General features: G+C 43.4%; 1 protein-coding gene and 1 long non-coding RNA gene across 3 annotated transcripts in view; one reads left to right on the plus strand and one right to left on the minus strand.

The window, feature by feature from the left end:
* The window catches only part of GYG1 (glycogenin 1), a 35,607-nt gene that overhangs the window by 8,006 nt on the left and 7,297 nt on the right, over positions 1-20,304 (minus strand). For both annotated transcript variants that reach the window (XM_081573946.1, XM_081573944.1), the window contains exon 5: positions 10,532-10,658. In XM_081573946.1, the coding sequence (XP_081430072.1) occupies positions 10,532-10,658 (127 nt within the window). The remainder of the gene's footprint in view (positions 1-10,531; positions 10,659-20,304) is intronic.
* Positions 860-14,131, plus strand: LOC145539793 (uncharacterized). The gene is made up of 2 exons (XR_014077960.1): positions 860-948; positions 11,248-14,131. It is a non-coding gene; the product is annotated as an uncharacterized LOC145539793 (long non-coding RNA).

A 20,304-nucleotide genomic window follows, 5' to 3' on the forward strand; every position in this document is an offset into this window, starting at 1 on the left:
GAGCAAGAAATGGGTGGTGCTTCTTAGGGACTCTCAAGTGGACTGTGCTTAACAGTGTCTAGGGGCCTTCCCAGCACCTCACTCCATGAGCTGGGCCATCAGAGCGCATGCTGAGGAAGGCACAATGGTCTAATCTACAGCTGAATGCCACTGCAAAGCAGCAAACCCGCTTGCCCGCAGGACTGCCCACTGTCTGTGGGAGGCAGAAGCGTACATCGGCTCTGCCTGTGCCCCGAGGCGGCTCAGGGGCCTCTGCCACCTCCCTGGATACCTGGCTCATGCCCATTGGATTCCTGCCCACGTGGCCCACGGCCTTCTCCTAGTCAATAGGAATGCTGCTGGGGACGGTCCATACCCTGCATTTCACTGTGGTTCAGGCCTGGGCTCTTCCTTCAGGAATCCACGGTGCCTGAGTGTTTCTTTAATGCTAAGTCACCGTTACCTTCTGTGGCCAGGGGAAGGACTTCTTTTCTCAAGGACTCCACATTCCACCCTAACAATGTGAAAAATTCTATTCACTGGAGGGTCCTTTCCTAGACAGAGTGGTGCTGGTTTTAAGAGAGTTCTTGCTAAGTCTGTTAGAGGTAGAAACTGAGATCTTAAAGGGTCCTAAATGTGGGGTGAACTGCTCTTTCTGCTCAAAGGTGAGGAATCCCTTGGGTGCTGGTAAGCTGGGGAGAGGGTGGGGTGGGTCAAGAGGTGAGCAGAACTGTGGAAGGCTGCCCAGTGTGACACCCTCCCCCAACAGCTACTCAAATTCCAGCAACAAAGCAAGTCACAAAATGCCCAATGTGAGGTGTTTCTTGGAAAAAAAATGACTGGGTCCAGGGTACTGAGGGGCAGACCGGCAAGAGTTCACAAGGATTCAGGAGGCGAGAGCAGAGAGATACGCAAGAGAGGAAGATGCTGGGCTTATAGCCCATGGTGTGGAGGCTTCTGATGTCACAGGTTCATACTACAGTCAGCCCTATTTCTGCATAGTCAGGAATCAGAACTTGTTTTTTAAGTGCTGAGGTATTACTTTAACCTCAGTGTCACCTACCTGACAGATCTGTGGGAATGAATAGGGGTGGGAGAAAAACAAGTTTCAGAGCAAGGATGCTTTATGAGAAGAACAAGCCTGGTGAGTCACTGAAGGTTTTGCCCTGGGCCCTTGGAGGGTGGGGAGAGAGGCAGCCACTGAGTGGGAATCACGGGGCTCAGACAGAAAGGTGGGAGGAAGTGAAGACTCAGCAGTTGTGCAAAAGATAGTCACCTAAAGGATGCTTCTGGAGATCACCTGAGGCTGCCCTGGGCTTCACGAAAGGGGCAGCCTCATTAGGCCTAACCCTGACCACCACATATGAAGGTTTGTCAGTTACACAGTTTATGTAACTATGGTCTCGCTGCACAAACAGAATGGTATTTAATTACAAAACACAGTAGCCTGAATGGCCTGCTCTATTAGCTTTCACGATAAAACAGTCTGTTTGCAAAAGAGATGAGCAAAAGGTCTCAGTTTTTGTATCTGGAATTTCCATTCATCTAGATACGGATTTCATGTAATTATGTTTGTCACAATCATGTTCCCTGAGGAATGTTTTTAAAAATCACTTTCTATCATTTTAACCAACTTCCTCTTCAGCTATTTATGAAAGTCCAAAATAGCCATGTGAAATGAAATAAGAGCGAGCACAGGTCATAAGAAAAGGGAAAATTACTTCTGTTTAAAAGAACAATTTAGCTTAAATGCAAATTTGGGGGAGGGGTGTTTCTTAGAGAAGAGAAACCCAGGGTATTTTTCTGGTGGTCTCTCTCTCCCTTACCAAAGGCCAAACAGGTACAACAGTCAGAATTTAGGTCGCTTTTTTAGTCAAAAGCAAAGTAGGCAGTGAACAGGAAGGGGGCATGTTGATATAAGAAGATCAAGTTCAACTGACCTCGATTCAGGGCAAGGATAACCAGAAGACTCACTGACTCACTGCCCGATTTATCCACCAAATTTTACCAGCCAGGAAAAAAAAAATTGGGTACATATCACAATTGTCTCTAAATTACTGACAGCCATTCATTCTGACCCACTACTGGGGATTTGTCTCAGCTTGCACACATCTCTTAAAATAAGTGTTCTAATTTTAACTTGATAGAATCTCAAAAGTGACGTCCAGATCACAAGACATAGTTTGAACCCAAGCCAGCAATAATACTGCTTAGGTTAGCCGTTAAAATAATCCCTGTGACCTGGTGTTACCAAAAGATCAGATAGAATTTTCACGACCAGTTTAGCTGTTGAGAAGTGCAGCCGGTAAGGTGTGGATGAGACGACAGGACTGGTCAGAGCAGAATGGGAACTGACCCGTGACGGTTCACACAGGAGCAATTTCAATTCTCACGAAGCTCTTTGCGTGCGGTGTTCACGCAGGTTCCAAGAAGAGACACGCAGCACTGCCAGCCCAATTCTTCCCTAGGAAATGTGGCCGCCGTGCCAACCATCCTCGGACCATTTCAGTGACTCATGCTCTCTGGTCTGTGGCTACTCACTCTCGTATCTTCTCAGGTTCCCTCTCACACACAAACCCAAACCCATCCCCACAGTCGATCAGCCACCTCTCCTCTCTCACCAAAAATTTCCTCCTCTTACCCACAATCTAGATCGAGAGTTATCAAGCCAAGTGCCCATGGGGTGGGCTGGTCATGCAGAGAGTGGAGCTGGTGAGGGGGGGTCATGGGGTGAGTGCTTTTCCCATCACCAGAAGACAGCTGCTACCCAGCAACAAACAACTGCGGCCTCCAGGGACCCACCCAATCTCTCTTTGCCTTTCAAGCTAAATTAAATAACCCTCCCAATTGTGCCCTGGAAATGCCAACAACATCAGTACTCAAATCCAGACTTTGATAACCTCAACTTTGGACTTCCCTGGTCGTTTAGTGGCCAAGAATCTACCTGCCAATGCAGGGGACACAGGTTCCATACCTGGTCCAGGAAGATCCCACATGCCGCGGGCAACCGAACCTGAGCACTGCAGCTACTGAAGCCAGCACACTACAGTGAAGAATAGCTCCTGCTCACTGAATCTAGAGAAAGGCCACATGCCGCAATGAAGACCCAGTGCAGCCGTAAATAAATAAATAAATATTAAAAAAAACAAAACAAAACATAATCTCAACTTGGCCCTTGTCAACTCCACCACCTACCTGGCTGGCTTCTCTTCACAAAGTAGCAGGGAGAGCCCCAGGAGGTAAGTCACTAGGGAGACTCTCCTGGGGGTAGCGTGTCACTCTCAGTCTCTTCTGGCTGACTGCTCATTCATTCACTCGAGCAAAAAAATACAGCCACCTACCCGCATTCGTGCCCGCACAACCGTCCTCCCCTTGTCTGAAGCCAACCTCTCCACTTGTGCACTCAGACACATTCCTTTTCACCTACTCAAAGGCATCACTCAGCAAGTCCCCCTCCAGGTTTTTCAGTGCTCTCTCCCCCTCCTGGATCATTTCCATCAACACACAAACATGCTGTAATTGCTTCCATCTTAAAAAACCACCACCACCACTGTCTCTTGGTCCAACATCCCCATCCAGTTAGGAGTCCCTTTCTCTTCTTTTAATTAAATGCTTCAGAAGGATTCCAGTTCTCCCTTCCCTTGGACCTGCCAAAAACCTTATCAGAAAACCTGATAAGGTTTTCTCCTCCACCCTCCACCAGGTGTGTCCCTGCCAAAGTCACTGGTGACCCCATGTTCTAGGTCCAGGACCACTTCTCTGCGGTCCTCTTACCTGGCTTACCACAGCATCTGACATGGATGGATCACTACCCCTCTCCTGAAATGTTTTGTTTGGCTTGTGCAAAACCTCACTTTGCAGGGCTTCCTCCTCCCTTGCTGGTCTTGGTCTCTTGTTCCTGTTGCTCCACATTTCCCCGTCTCAGGGCTCAGTCTCCAGGACTCTTCTGTATCATAACCACTCTCTTGCTGATATCATCTTGTCTCCCAGCTATAAATATCACTTATATGCTGATACTCCTGTGGCAATGTCTTACCCGACCTCTCTCCTGAACTCCCAACTCCTGTACCTATTCACCTCTTCCACATTTTCACTAGGATGTTTAATGTTTGCCTCAAAACTTCACACACTGGATACATCTCTGGTCAGTCCCCGCTCCTAATAACTGGCTTTGCTCACAGTCTTCCCCATCTTGGGAAATGGCAGCTCCTCTGTTCCAGCTGCTTAGGTCCCATACTGGTAACAGTATCTTTGACATTCTTCTTCCACATCCTGCTAAAGATTTGACTTTTTTTTTTTTAAGGGCTTGGAAATTTGCATTTCATGTGAAATTTCCTAATTTTAAACATTAATAACTAAGAAAATTTAAAAAAAGAAAATTACGTAAGGAAGACAAAACATATCCGTGGGACAAATACAGTCTGCAGCCCACCAGCTTGAGACCTCTGAGGAGCCTGAATCTTCCACGCAATCCCCATGTTCTTCCCCTCCCACGAGCTCCCTCTCCTGTGAGACAGCCTTTCTCAGTCAGAATCCTGCCCACGAGATGTTACTCCTCGGACCCTTTTGTGCCTACTGTCAGAGCAGTCTCTGAAGGCTGTGATGGATCTGTCATGGAAGCTTCCCGCTTCGTGATGAGGACCCGGGTAGCAGAATGGGCCGCAGCAGTAAGATCTGAGGACAGACCATGTGACAGGTGCCTAGAGGTGAAGTCAGAACGACTCGATGGCTGTGCTGAGACATGGGGCACCTGGGGCCCGGCAGGCACCCCTGACACCCAGAAAGGAGAAAGACATCCGTGGAAGCACAGACTTGATTCCTCGACACTCAAACCATGCTGGACTGTACCATGGGGTGTACAGGAAGCTCTGCGCACGTAAGCATTTTCCAGGTTGTTTAGATTACAGCGTCCTCATTCATTTTTCTGGTTCTCTGTGAGCAGAAGGCAGGCACCCTCCATATGCTCCAAGCTGGATAATCAGTAGGAAGACAACAAATGGATGAAAACATAAGAGCCATACCAACTACAGCTCCTCAGGGTTTTAGGTGAAGATGGAGGAGTATGGAAAGACATGAACACAGATGATCTGTATCTTCAATGACAACAGTCCCAGGCAGAACTGGAGCCAGGGGTCTCTTAGGGATCAAGGAAAAACAACCACATCAAAAATATGCATACACAACCGAAATGAGGACACCAAAGGTTCAATTTCACTTTCAGAAAATACTGACTTTAAAGGGGCTTGAAAAGGTTTTAGTGAATAAGCTACATTTCTGGGAAAGAAATTATGGATATGAACATCCTCCGAAACATTTAAAGCAGCAAACAATTGGAAAGAAATATTTTGGGTCTGTAGATCTAGTTTCTGAGATTCGATCACTAGGCCAGGTCTTAGATCATATTTAAACTCAAGTGAAAGGGTAAGTTAAAATATTTATTTGGAAATTATTTGGCAAATCAAGTTTTTTAGTCAATCAATTTGACCAATATGTATGGCAGTTTGAAGCAACACCACAGAATTCTTTATCTTTGCTTTAGGCCAATTTTATATAGCATAATATAACATAAGCAGCTTTTAGTCAGCGGATTTAATAGAAAGTAATAATGGAACTAAATGGCTGATTTTAAAAAGACTAATGAGATTTCGCCCAGCATTATCTACAAGCCAAATTCTATGCTATATGGATAAAACAGGCCCTCCAGATGGAGAAAACATAAAGAAATGAATATTAACTAGGAGCCTGCTATTTCCCAAACATTATGCTAGGCACTTTCATAAATATTATTTCATTAAGAAATACATTTATGAGCCTGTTTTTCAACACATATATTACAAATTAATTGAAAAGTTCTAGGCCAAGCATTTTGGTTCTCAAGTTATACACTATTAAACAGGATCTTCTGTTACAGAAAATATTATTAATTTGGTTTTTCAGAAGCTATGTTTGAGAATCCATTCAAAGTGGTAAAACTAGTACATGTGTTTCCTTTGTGCTTTGTTCTGTCCCAACAGTTTGCAGAGAAAGGCTTTAGATATGCTACCTCTGTGGATCAAATTCATGTTAATTTTGATTCATGTCAGGCCATCCTTTTGCAGAAACTTCATGTAAGATCAAAGGCTACACTGCTCTAAGATATCCAAGGTGGTGAAATTCTGGGGCATCTAAATACTGTCTTGGCATTCTCAAGGCACACATTTGCTAGGAGCTGGTGAGCCAAGTTCTTGACTTCTTCCAAGAAGCCTCTAAACCACTCCTTAGTTTCATTCCACCTGCCACCACCTGTGCTGTCCTGGGGAAGGCCAGCACACCACAGGGCCACTCGGTCCTGGAGGCCAGCAAGGTTATCCTGAGCCCAACAGTGGGGCTTTGAAGTCACTCTGAGTTCCCAGCTGTGCACAGGGTTCTTGGTCAGGTAGCACTGGCAGCCCAAGAGTTCATGACTGTCTGTGTTGTTGTTTAGTTGCTAAGTTGTATCAGGCTCTTTGCAACCCCATGGACTCATAGCCCACCAGGCTCCATGGGATTTTACAGGCAAGAATACTGGAGTAGGTTGCCATTTCCTTCTCCAGGGGATCTTCCCGACTCAGGGATCACACCCGCATCTCCTGCATTGGCAGGCATATTCTTTACCACTGAGCCACCAGGGAAGCCCTCATGACTGTCTATTTAAGCTTCAAAGATTTGGGCCACAATTTTATATTAACTTAAAACAAAAAAGAAAATGTAACTGCCTGCCTTTTTAACCCTTTCCAGTTGTAACAAAAACATAAGGAAAACTGTCTCTGGAGACGGATATCTGCAAAACAAAACAAAAGAATCTTCTGGCAAAGGGAAGGGAAAATGAGTTCTGTGATCTGGTTTCCACATCCCTAAATAACTAGCAATGGGCAGAGGCAAGGCATCTCTCTGAGAAGCCTCATTACCAAACTCTGGAGCCGACACCCCCTAGGGAGAGCAGCACGGAGGCAGTGTTAACTCCCGTCAGGTCACACGCCAGCTGACATCGAGCTAGTGATGGGGCTGCTCCTAACCTCCCAGTGCATCATCTACGCTACGGTTATGGCAATACACCAAGCAGATGTCCAAAATTAGCACTCATTTCTAGAGTCAGGAAGAAGAAACCATCCTAACCATTTTGGTAATTTAGATCCCAAACTGTTGTGCTGGGAAATTCATTTAGAGGATATAAAAACCACCGGGATTCTAAGGGAGGCAGCCGAGATTCCAGCAAGTAAGTCTATCTTCTCCCCAAATAACTTAACTCAGCTCCACCTGCTTCTTGTTCTTTGTCAAAATAAAATGAATGCAAGCAGTGTCTGTGCAAACCAGGCTTATCACTAAAGGGACAGTAAGTTCAACGTTGGTAGGAAAATGAAAATCAGAGGGAATCTCAATGAACCATAGTGGAAATAAGGCCATGTTACATGAAAAACATGAATCTTTAAACTCTGTAACAACACGGTTTGGGAACCAAGTCCAACAGGGAGGATGTCAAATTCATGTCTCCCCAGGACAGTCATCTCAGGATACAAGCTTGATGAGCAGACTTGAGTGAAAAGGGGTGCAGAATTGCTCACACTAATGAGCTAATGGTTCTTTCTCTTTTGCAAGCTCACCTTTGCTTGCTCAGCTGAAGCTAGTCAATTAAATTAAGCAACTGCCCTCTTATAGAGCAATTCAGTTCTAGAGGGCTTTCAAACTGTGGTGCTGGAGAAGACTCTTGAGAGTCCCTTGGACAGAAAGATCAAACCAGTCACTCCTAAAGAAAATCAACCCTGAATACTCATTGGAAGGACTGATGCTGAAGCTGAAGCTCTAATATTTTGGCCACCTGATACGAAGAGCTGGCTCACTGGAAAAGACCCTAATGCTGGGAAAGATAGAAGACAGGAGGAGAAGGGGACGACACAGGATGAGATGGTTGGATGGCATCATCGACTCAGTGGACATGTGTTTTAGCAATCTCTGAGAGACAATGAAGGACAGGGAAGCCCAGTGTGCTGCAATCCACTGGGTTGCAAAGAGTCAGACATGACTGAGTGACTGAATAACAACAAAGTGACCACGATTTGTAGGAACACTGTTAGTTATGAGGCAATAAGTGTTATAAAGAATCAGGCACAGAGAAAATATTATACTTAGTGAAGTAAGTCAGACAAAAACAAATATTCTATGTTATCACTCATACATAGAATCTAAAACATAATAATACAAATGAATTTATATCCAAAACAGAAACAGACTCACAGACATAGAAAACAAACTTATGGTTACAGGGGAAAAGGGAAGGGAAGGAACAAGTTAGGAATTTACAATTAACAGATACAAACTACTATACATCAAAAAGATCAACAAGAATATAGTGTAACGCATAGGGAATTATACTCAATATCTTGTAATAGCCTTTATTGGAATATAATCTGAAAAAAAATAATCACTTTGCTGTATATCTGAAACTAAAAACAAAACTAGAGAAAATCAGGTCCACACTTCCAAGCAAGACAGGCTTGTACCTCACAAGGCCAAGGACAAGAGGTAAAGATAATGCATCTCCTATTCCGTCCCTTGACAGTGAATTGTGTTCTGTTTGCTTTACTCACACCACAGTTGGTATGTTTGAGAGTCTGTCTGTTTTGTTCTAGAAAGGAAGAGGTTGCAATAGTCAGAGACACACTCCAAGAGAACAGTTAGGGAGGAAAGAACGCAAGATACTTGTAATCTTTATCTGGGTAACGTCCACAGAGTTTGCCCAAAAAAGAACACAAAAGGAAACATTTCTGCCTCAAAAAGCCAGGCATGCTCATTACCGTGGGGCAAGATGTCTAGAGGCGACTTTGGATAATGAAACACAAGGAGTGAAAGGTCCTTTGTTTTGTGCTCACTCAGGAATGCCCATGCGGGATACAGATCAGGAGCCTAGCACAACTCAGCAGAGAGTGTTGCTGCTCACGTCTGTGTCTCAGGATCAACCTGACAGCTTGGCCTCCACTCAAGAAGCCTGAATCATCTTCTTGGTTGCACACAAATGAGTCAGAGGCTAAAGGACAGGGCCCAGGCCCTCACTGGGAGACAAACTCTGTTAACTGGGCTGTATTAGCTGCTGAATTAGAAATACACAGAACAGTGTGAAATGAGCATGTTGCAAAAACAACAAATGTCCACCGAGCACTTTACGTATATGAACTGCTTTATCCCAACAGCCTGATGAGGGAGGTTATTACTTCCCTCCTCATTTTACATATGGTGGACTGAAGCCAAGAGCCTTCCCCACACTGCAGGGAAATGGCAGAATGAGGACACACACGCTGCTCCTCAGGCTGAGAGATCACCTGCATTGCTAGACCACCTCCCAGACAGAGAGGAGGCATCCCCTGCTATTACTAAATGCTAAGGGAGGCCAAAGAATCGATGCTTTTGAACTGTGGTGTTGGAGAAGACTCTTGAGAGTCCCTTGGACTGCAAGGAGATCCAACCAGTCCATCCTGAATATTCATTGGAAGGACGGATGTTGAAGCTGAAACTCCAATACTTTGGCCACCTGATGCGAAGAGCTGACTCATTGGAAAAGACCCTGATGCTGGGAAAGATTGAGGGCAGGAAAAGAAGGGTCGACAGAGGATGAGATGGTTGGATGGCATCACTGACTCAATGGACATGAACGTGGGCAAACTCTTGGAGCTGATGAGCGACAGGGAAGCCTGGTGTGCTGCAGTCCATGGGGTCGCAAAGAGTCAGACACGACTTGGTGACTGAATCACAACAAAGGGAGCTCTTAGCTCTTCACATGATTGCCTCCCTTAGGTAGGTTTAGTGGCTCAGTCACGTCTGACTCTTTGCAACCCCATGGACTGTGCAGCCTTCCACGCTCCTCTGTCCATGGGATTTCCCAGGCAGAGAATACTGTAGTGGGTTGCCATTTCCTTCTCCAGGGAATCCTCCCAACCCAGGAATCAAACCCTGGTCTTTTGCATTGCAGGCAGACTCTTTACTGACTGAGCCACCTCCCTTAGTGCTCACAATGACCTTTGGAGGACACCACAGATGAGTGTTCAGTAACAAGCCCAACTTCTACTAAGCTGCGAGTTCAGTAACTAGTAACCATCCAGGAAGTGGCTTCTCCAGGATGTGAAGTGAGGGAGCCCAGCTCCACAGGCCCTGCCCTTGACCATGACACCACACATCTTGTGTCATCCCCACCACAGCCACGGAGGGAGTTGGTCACACCCTCATTTTAGAGCGCTGAGGCTCAACAGCTTGTACAAGGCAGAAGTGTTCTTGACCATGACAGATGATTCATCAGAGGGCCTGACATCCCAGGAACCAATGGGAACCTTTTCACACCAGCAGCAAAGGGCCCTCTGGGCTCCTCCAAATGTAAAGCGATCAATACCAGCAAGGCCCCTCCCCATCACAGCCAAGTTTCTTATGAGAGAAAGGACTTTCCTCAAAGTCTCCACCTGTTTTTGCCACAGGAATGACACTGAGGCACCCCCATCCCCCACCCCCTGCCCTCACCATCCCACCCCACAGTTAAACCCTCTGCACTCACGCTTTAAACGCTGGGAGGTAGGAGTATATAGACATGCTGCTCAGGTTATAAATAAACGGCAGATGTTTTCTGATATCTGCTGTTGCCCAGCTGCTAAAAAACGTGTTCAGTAAACCCTGGTCCCCACCTGAAAGAAACACACAAATTTCAGTCACGGACTTCAAAGACAGGTCAATAATTTTACAGGAATATATAACCGGACCTTTACAAATAGGTAGTAATTCTATTTTTTTTTTTTCTGGCCGTGCCTCACGGCTGGTGGGATTTTAGTTCCCTGACCAGGGATTGAACCCAGGCCCTCGGAAGTGAGAGCCCAGAGTCCTAACCCCTGGACTAACAGGAAATTCCCACTAATTCCATTTTAAAAATAATAAATTCTCTGTCAGGCTCCCGAAGGACATTTTAGAGGGTAGCCATCTCCCTGAGTTAATTCATTAACTGAGAAGCTACTATGTGCCAGACACCAGCCCAGGCACTAGAGAATCAACTGTGAGCAGAGATAGGGCCATCATCTCTAGGACAGTCTGGGTAGGGGGGGAGGCACCCTATCAGCAAATCAAGAATCCACAACAGCATCGCAAATGGGGCTGAGGGCAGTGAGGGAAAGTTCTGAGTGCTGAGAGGCACACGGCAGTGGCTTGAGACTTGGTCTGACAGGCTGGGGGAGGCCTCCGTGCGGAGGCTGGTATGTAAGCCAGAACTGCCTACACACACAGGGTGTATGAGGGATGCACAGGCGGGCTGACAACTGCAGCTGGAGAGAAGGTGGGCAGACGGTGTTCCAGGCAGAACACAGCACCACAGACCCGAGGAGGGCAAAACATGCAGCTGTGGAAAGAAGACCTGGAAAGGTGGCCTGGGTAAGTGGACTGCAGAGGAGGGTGGGGGTCACCTGGCACCAGGTGGGTCTCCAAGAGGTAGGCAACAACTAGACCACCCCAGGCTTGGATTTTAGACTGTTCTCGGTTAAAGAGCAATGGGACAGGGTTTCCCTGCTGGCTCAGTGGAAAAAAAAAAAAAAAAAATCCACCTGCCAATGCTGGGGACACGGGTTTGAACCCTGATCCAGGAAGATCCCACATACTGGGGAGCAACAAAGCTCATGCACCCCAACTACTAAGCCTGTGCTCTAGAACCTGGGAGCCACAACTACAGAAGTCTGCACACCCTAGAGCCCATGCCCTGCAACAGGAGAAGCCACCACCATGAGAAGCCCACACACCACAACCGGAGAGTAGTCCACACAGCAACAAGGACCTATGTGCTTCTCACCTTAGGCTCATGAGCCTAAGAAACACCCAGAACCAGAGTCTCCATGAATTAGAACAGCAGCTCAGGTGTGCAGGTGTGTGTATGTGTGCTTAGGAGGGAGAAAGGGTGACAGGCAAGGAGAATCCTGCTCTTTCAAAGTGCAAGGCTGGTAAACTGCACAGTTCCTTCCCTCTCTGGTTTGCTTTGCACTAAGACGTAGTTTCCTTTCTAAACATACAGGAGGTCCCCGAATTTGCTATCATTATTATTTGGTTTTTCTTGGTTCTGAAAAAGACTTTAAAGATCTGGAGATGTATTTAATATTCAGAGCTAAGTAGTAAGATCAGGGCATTAGGTTTAAAGTCCAAATGTACCTTACCTATCCTCTGTGTGTCCCATCCTTTCCACATGCCCTCGATCAACTGTATGGATCAAAGGCATCATTGACCAACTGTCTGGAGTGACCTCACATGGAGTGATCTCTCTGTATCGGAAAGTTCTGATAGGCCCCCATTACTTAAGGGACTAGTAGCTCAACAGAGAAAATCAAGGTTGGTGGACTGCATCAATGCATCAATTCCTGTTGCAGAATTACAATTATACAAGATGTTACCATTGGGGGAAACAGGGTGAATAAAGTGTATATGGGGTCTCTCTATACATTTTTCTAAACTGCATGTAAATCTACAATTCACTCAAAAAATTTTTTTTAAAGTTCAAAGATTAATGTGGCTAAAATGCAAAATGCCATCAAGAATTGTTAGTCATTAGATTCTAGATTCCACAAGGACAGAGATTATGGCTCTTTCTGCTTATCATTGTAATTCTAGCAGCTAGCAGAATGCCTTACACATGGGTAAGTTATTTGTAGAATGAACAAAAGAACCATGAAGACGGACATTAATGGCAGAAAACCTGAAACAACCTGAATATTCCACCACAGAAGAGGGGTTAGTATACCGTGATACCAACCACTCCCTGAGCATTATTCAGCCATTAAAACCAGTGGTTATAAAGACCATCAATATACTGTGTAATACAAAAATATACAATGACACACATTATGATTAAGAGCATACGTGTGTGTGTGTGTGTGTGCATATATGTGCTCAGTCGTGTCTGACTCTCTGTGACCCCATGGACTGTAGCCTGACAGGCTCCTCCATCCATGGAATTCTCCAGGCAAGAATACTGGAGTGGGTTGCCATTTCCTTCTCCAGGGGATTTTCCCAACCCAGGGATCAAACCCTTATCTCCTGGGTCTCCTGTATTGGCAGGCAGATTCTTTACCACTGAGGAAGCCCCAAGAACATACACATTCCTACCAGAAGAAAATAAATCCAACAACAGTAGCAGTGTAAGGGGATTGGTGTTACCAATGTTTCCTCACTCCAACTTTTCCTTAATATTGTTACATTATTTTTATAATTCTAGCATATTAATAATAACTGGAGAAAGAATGAGAATTGTGCCGAGACCTTTTCTTTCCATTTTTCACTTATTTTCAGTATGAAATATATTATCAAAAGAAAAATGTATGTGTAGGTTATAAAGCATAAAATAACACTAAATATACCCAATAGCCAACTGAAAAACTCACACATTACCAACACTGTTTAAATTCTCTGTAGGGGTTCCCTTACCTAATCTCACTGCCCCGGACCCCAGAAGGAACTATTTATCATGAAATTTATTTGTAATTATCTTGATTTCCTTTAGCACATGTGTGTGTATCTCCAGACAATATATGCATTTTCACTTGTTTTTGAACTTTATAAAATTAGGCATCATACTACGTATCTTTTTCTACTACTTGTTTTTTCCTGCCACATTTAAAGACTTTTCTTTTAAAATTAAGCAATTCCACTTCAAATGACTACTGACAACATTGTAATGCAGAGAAGAAACCCGATTCCATGAAGGTTAGAAGAGCAGGCATAAAGCAGAACTCCCCAGTCTGACAGGGTGAGCCTGGGAAACAGGAGTCAAGAGTTTGGTTGATCCCTCAGAGCTCCTGGACAGCTGCCTCCAGCCACAAAAGGCCACTTCCGTTCACTCTCAGGTACCCTCCAAATACCATCAGTCCCTCAGCTGTGTGCCATGGCAGGGCTGAGAAGCACTGCTAGAACAGGAAACAAGCACGAAGTGGAAGAGGCAGGGCAGCGGACGTGTGAATCAATGGTATTCATTCAGCTGGTTAGTCCTAAGCCCTCAACAAGGACCCTGCCTCTCAGGGCACAGAACATACAGACCATGAAACTTCCATGGCCACTGACTTCATTATGTGACTATGAAGGGTCACCCTTTAGTCAAAAGTTGTGGATTAAAAATAGAATTAAATACCACCTACAAGTCTATGGCTTCTTACATAATTTTTTAATTCAGCCATCTAACCATCTTCTTCCAAATATACAATTGCACATCTCAAGATCGTGCAAAGCTATGTTTTAGTTTCACCAGAAAAATCTGTGTTTGGTGCTATCAATATTCTTTCATTAGAAGTCCCACACTTTAAAGCAGAATGCAAATCTAAGCAGGTGTGCTACAAGACATACAAGGATGTAATGAAGGCTGCTGAATTTTCCTAATGAAAACCCCAGGACTTTTGTCCAGTACATTCTAGTCAGGCTTCCAGAGGCAACTTTATTTATTTTGACAGGTTAAGACACTGTCCATCTCAATCAGCTCAGAACCAACAAGCATGATTAGCAGACATGCCAGCAGCTGTGATCCAGCAAGCGCGGGTGTGGTGACACAGGGGAGAGATAGAGGGAAAGGAAATGGAACAAGGGACGCATGGCACCTGTTTTGCAACAAAAGCAAACATCAGGATGCTGTATCTTCCTTCCCCCAGGCTCGCCAAGTGCTAGTGATAACATTACAACCACTCACTATTTCCAGGTCTTTTGACCAGAGTCATGAACCTGATAAACATGAACATATCACAGCACTTATCAGAAACTGTGTCCAGTATTTTACGGGACAGAAATGGAATTGAGTGCTGTTTTGTTTTTTAATGTGTGCACTATTCAATGCTTAAGTATTTTGTGTGTTTTCCCACAGTTTGTTGGCAGCTGGCTTGCCTACTGTGAATAGCAGGGCAGGAGTGGGGGGATGAATTTTGGTTTAAACATGAACCTGAATTTCTCAGCCCTAAGGAAATGTTCCCCTAGAACCATGCTTCTCAACAAAAGGATCCAGAAGCAGGGGCATCACCTGAGAGTTTGACAGAACTGTGGAGTAAGTCCCCAATCCCACCAGACCCACAGAATCAGAATGCTCATTTGAATCCTTAGATGCTTTGTTTGCATATTAAAATCTGAGAAGCACTGGTCTAGGGTCTTTTAGAGAACGACCCTTTTTTAATTTTATTATATTAGAGAATGTAACCCTCAGAAATGTCATTTCTATAGAAAATGTCTGAGGTTATATATATTACATATATGTACTATAGGATGATGACTAAAATAGGCTCCAGCTTTCAAATGGTTCTCAACCTTATCAGGGAGTAGAAGAGCATAAATCAAGCAAACAATTTAAAGCAAAATATGCTTAATATTATGAGAGGGATGGGCTTCCCAGGTGGTTCAGTGGTAAAAAATCCACATGAGATGCAGGTTTGATCCCTGGGTCAGGAAGATTCCCTGGAGAAGGAAATGGCAACCCACTCCAGTATTCTTGCCTGGAAAATCTCATGGACAGAGGAGCCTGGTAGGCAACAGTCCATGGGGTCACAAAGAGTTGGACACGCCTTAGTGACTGAACAACATAAGCAAGAGATAAGACAAATGAAGAAATGAAAATGTGACTCACTCCTTAACACTGAATTCTTATAAATGCTTGGCAGGTGTTACCACTCTTGCCTACAGAGAGCATGCCAAGGATACTAAGTTACTTTTTGTGAATGTTCCAGCTCTTGGGGATATTTCCATCAGGTTTACTAAGGATCATCGGATTAACCCAGGTGGCTCATGGGAATCCAGGTACTTTGAGCCCTGGTCTTAGCATCACTGCATCTCACTGGCCTCAATCCATTTAAACCAAGAACGATTGATTTATTTTACCATTTCATGTTCAGCTTTTCTCACTTTAAAAAATATTTTTAATAATCAAGCTATTAAATAATCACATAGATGCAACGGAACACTTATTTGTGGTTTAAATTTCACTTTCTCAATTTAAGGCAGATCCTCTTAAGTCTAGATTCTTTTAGCACTCTGAATTTATCAGATTCACAATTACATAATTGTGTAATTAGGTGTTAAATGTAGGGTCTCATAAAATATACAGTGTACAAGCTTTATACAGGTAGGGATTAAAAAAAAACTGTATTATTTACTTATCTATTCCTAGCCCTTAAACTTAGTATCTTCCCCAGATGAGGTGCTCAAATGATTTTTTTTCAATACTATAGGAATGGATTACAGAAATGAAGGCAAAATTAATCATTTGCAAAAATACTTCTAGACTCACAAAACAATACGAGACTATCAACTGTGCTGCTGATTAAAAAAGACAAACTTACTTATAGACACAGAAAACAAACTAATGGTTGCCAGTGAGGAGAGGGAAGTGGGGACAAGATAGGGGCCGGGGGGTTAAGAGGTACCGACTACTATGTATAAAATAAGCTACATGGATAGACTGTCTGGCACAAGGAATATGGCCAATATTTTATAAAAACTATGAGAGGAGTGTAACCTTAAAAAATGGTGAATCACCATGTTGTACACTTGAAACTTACATATATTATAAATCAACCATGTCTCATTAATCAAATAAAACACATCCATTATATTTTAACAATAAAAAGACAAAATATTCTAGACATTATGGTTTAGAGGGGAGAAACAGTAGCTGCAGAGATGGAATACTTAAGTGTCCTCATCTCTAAAATGAGGAATATATCAACTGCTTTCTCTAGTCAGGGCAATGAGTTTTAAGTAATTAATCTGTAATACACCCAGTATAGTATTTTCCTCCATCCTGTACCATTCCCAGGATATACTTTCATGACTGTTGCAGCATGTGATGATCCACTGGAAGAGAAGACAGAAAACTACACTCATACAACCCAGCCACAGCTTCAAGAAAGACTGTCTGCTCCAGACCTTGCCAGACTGTTTGGCAAGTGGCTGTCCGAACTGTATCGATGCTGGTGCCCAGTACAGCCATAGAGCAGGCCTTCAATTAATACCTATTGAATTAATATATTAATGAATAAATAAATGACTACTTCACAAAACTGTTAAGGAATAAATGAAGAAGTAAAATGACCCCCCTAAGAGCCTGTACACATGAACACTTTAGTACTTCCTTCCGTCTCTATTTCTCAAGAGTTCATGATCTCTGCTGGTTACAAGGCTACAAATAGACGGCTAAGTTAAAAAAAAAATACTCATGGGTAAGAGTGAGATAAAAATAGCTCTTAAAAATTGTGTGTACTCATTTATTTTGCTACATGATATGACTTTTGCTTTTCATCTTTGTTCAAGATACTACCCAAACTATCAATTCAAATTTAATTACTGAATGATATAAACACAAGAGAACAGAGTAATTTGCAAAGCAACTGACAACACAGCTTAAGGCCTATATAGCCACAAGTAGCCTAGTCTGTGGGCAACGGGGAAAGCCTACCATGAGCACCTGTCAAAGTGGAACCTTTCGAGTCAGGGGACCAGGTGAGGCCCGTCTGAATTTCTGAGCATCTCTGGTTTGAACAAGACAAGTACTATCTGGGAATACCTCTCTCCTTCACTCCTTTTTTGGACAGCTTGAATTGAAACTAATCGCAAAGGTTAGAGAAGGTAGCCCTGGGGTCAATTTTACACTTTAAAATTTAGAATTTAGAACCAACTCTTTTAAAATTATTTTAAAACTTCGTTGTACTCTCCCAGTTTACATTTCCAGGCACAGAAAAAAATTTTCAGTTTAAGGGTCTCAGTGACCCCTTAAAATCAGAATAGGGAACACACAGTTTAATGACCTCACAGCAGATTTTAGATTCTGCTGAAGGAAAACCATACCTAATATTCTACACCAATTTACTCTGTTCTTTTTTTTTTAATTCAACTACAGACCAAAATTTCATGACTTCAAAAACAGTTTAGGCTATTTAGATTACACTAATGAACTTCATTTTTTTTAAAGATGGATACTTGAAATTGGAAAATGTGAATTCTAATTTTTCACTTAGGTGTTTGAAGGTAACACATGGAAACAAAATTTAATATACAGCAACTGTTAAGCACTAAACTTTTCAACTGTATCAGTTCAGTTGCTCAGTCATGTCCAGCTCTTTGCAACCCCATGGACTGCAGCACGCCACGCTTCCCTGTCCATCACCAACTCCCAGAGCTTAAACTAATGCCCATCGAGTCAGTGATGCCATCCAACCATTTCAACTGTATAGGCATCCTTAATTTAGGATACTCTGGAGTCATGGGAAGAAAGGAAATAAAATCTCAACTTGCATCCAGATTAATTTAATCAAATGAAGAGTCAAGTGAATCAGCCTTATTGCACACTCATGTGTGGAGACAAAACTGCTGACTAGTATCTACGAAATCACCACCTCTCTTCCTTCTCACTGTTAAAGTCCTGAAGTTGACCTTATCTTGTCAGAGTCTATAAAATGTTACTGTATATGTGTTTTGCAACAGTTATTGTACAACTCTTCAGAAAACATATAATGTTGGTTATGAAGTAAGTGCAAGACAGTCAACAAATATTAACAGCATAGGAAGTTAGACACTTCATTGTGGGAAATTAAACGCCAGCCAGGAATTAGGTATGAAATCACTAGTTCAAAATTTCTAATACTCTATAGATATTAGGGAAGAAAAGAGATGTCAAGGTCCCTAGCATGATTTGCCATATTAGGAATATCCTCTTGGTCAGAGGCAAGGGTGCGGTGTGATTAGAGGACTGGTGATTAGAAGCCTTGACAGCCACATTCTTTCACATCAGAAGGGCTGCAGAAGCAGCTGCAAATACTCAGCCATCAGCAGCCCGCGTGGCTTGTCAGTGGACATCAGGCCCCATCAGTTTTTGCTGAACATATGAGGAGATTAAGCAGAACTTGTAAGACATTCAGACTGAGATACAGTTATCTGCAAACAGGTTTTCTTTAATATCAGTTTAAAAGTGCTGGGACTGAAGACCCCTGCTCAGTACACCTGGGGGTTGGGGGTGGGGGGAAATATCTGTGGATATTAGAAAATGTATGGTAAGGTGAAAGGAAATACCTGAAAGTGCTCATCTCAGAGCCTGTGGCGTGACATCTAAACAAGACAGGGCTCTGCATTGAGAGCTTGATGTCAGTTCCTCGGTTCAACTAAGCCCAGGAACCACAACTACTGAGCCTGTGCTCTAGAGCCCAGGAACCATAACTACTGCAGCCTGTGCTCAGTAATAGGAAAAGCCACTGCAACGCACTGTAATGAGAAGTCCTCTCACCTCTAGAGAAAAGCCCATGCTGCAGCGAAGACCTAACACAGTCAAAAATATAAATAAATAACATTAACAAAAAAAAGAATAACCATAAGCTCCTATCTACATAGTTGAATTTTCCTCTTTCAACTAGGTATTTCTATGAGTCACAGAAAAAATTCAAATCCTTTGCCACCAACGGGCCAGTAAATGGAGCACCCTCCAGAAAGGCCAGCTCCTGAAAACCCTGATGCTGAATAATGAATGTGCTCCCAGGCACAGAGAGAATCTCCTGTGGTTTCAGATTCTAGCTGAAAAAGCAGAAAGTGCTTTCTAGTTGAGCCCTCTTCACACGTTCTTGCTTCTTAACAACCGAGCATCAACTCCTTTAGTACCTCTTGGTTCCAGAACAAATACATGATCCAGGTTGCTTTCTACCAGCTAATTAAACCATTTTATATTCTGAAATTGTAACCCAGTAATTTATTACGGCACACTGGTATCCAAACTTTCATCTTCCAACAACAGAATCTAGTATTCTTCAGAATTAGAAAGTGGATTCTCTTTACACGATTACAATCGTGTGCATTTTAGGTAGCTAGATCTACTGTAGAATGCAACTCACTCACTAGATCTGAGAATTTATATGGAATTTCTGGCAGGATTATGCTACTTCCTTTAAATTTAATGAGAGGAGGTGAAGAAAGCCACAATCTGACACGAAGGTTAACACAAACAGTGGACTTCTGCTAAAAATACTCTTATCTTCCTTCTGTGCAAAGGTAACTATTTTTGTGTGAGCAAGAGAAATACATGTTTTGAACTCAAATGCCAATATAACTTTCATTCCTTATATGAAAAGAAAAGAGCAGGAGCTACAAAATGAGTCAGTGAAGTGAAGAAGTTACATTTGGTCATAACCACAGTGAGCACTCAACACATTATTTCTCTCTTAAGATTGCTTAAAGTAAGGATGCACTTCCTGTTGGAGGCTGCCATTTATTATCGCTCAGATACTTTTGCTCACTGTTTTAAGGGCACATAATGACTTGGCATTGAGCAGAATTTCTCAACCTTGGCACTACTGA

The sequence above is a fragment of the Giraffa tippelskirchi genome, chromosome 2, assembly GCF_054371585.1.
Source record: "Giraffa tippelskirchi isolate mGirTip1 chromosome 2, T2T-mGirTip1v1.2.pri, whole genome shotgun sequence".
In the NCBI taxonomy this organism is placed as follows: Eukaryota; Metazoa; Chordata; class Mammalia; order Artiodactyla; family Giraffidae; genus Giraffa; species Giraffa tippelskirchi.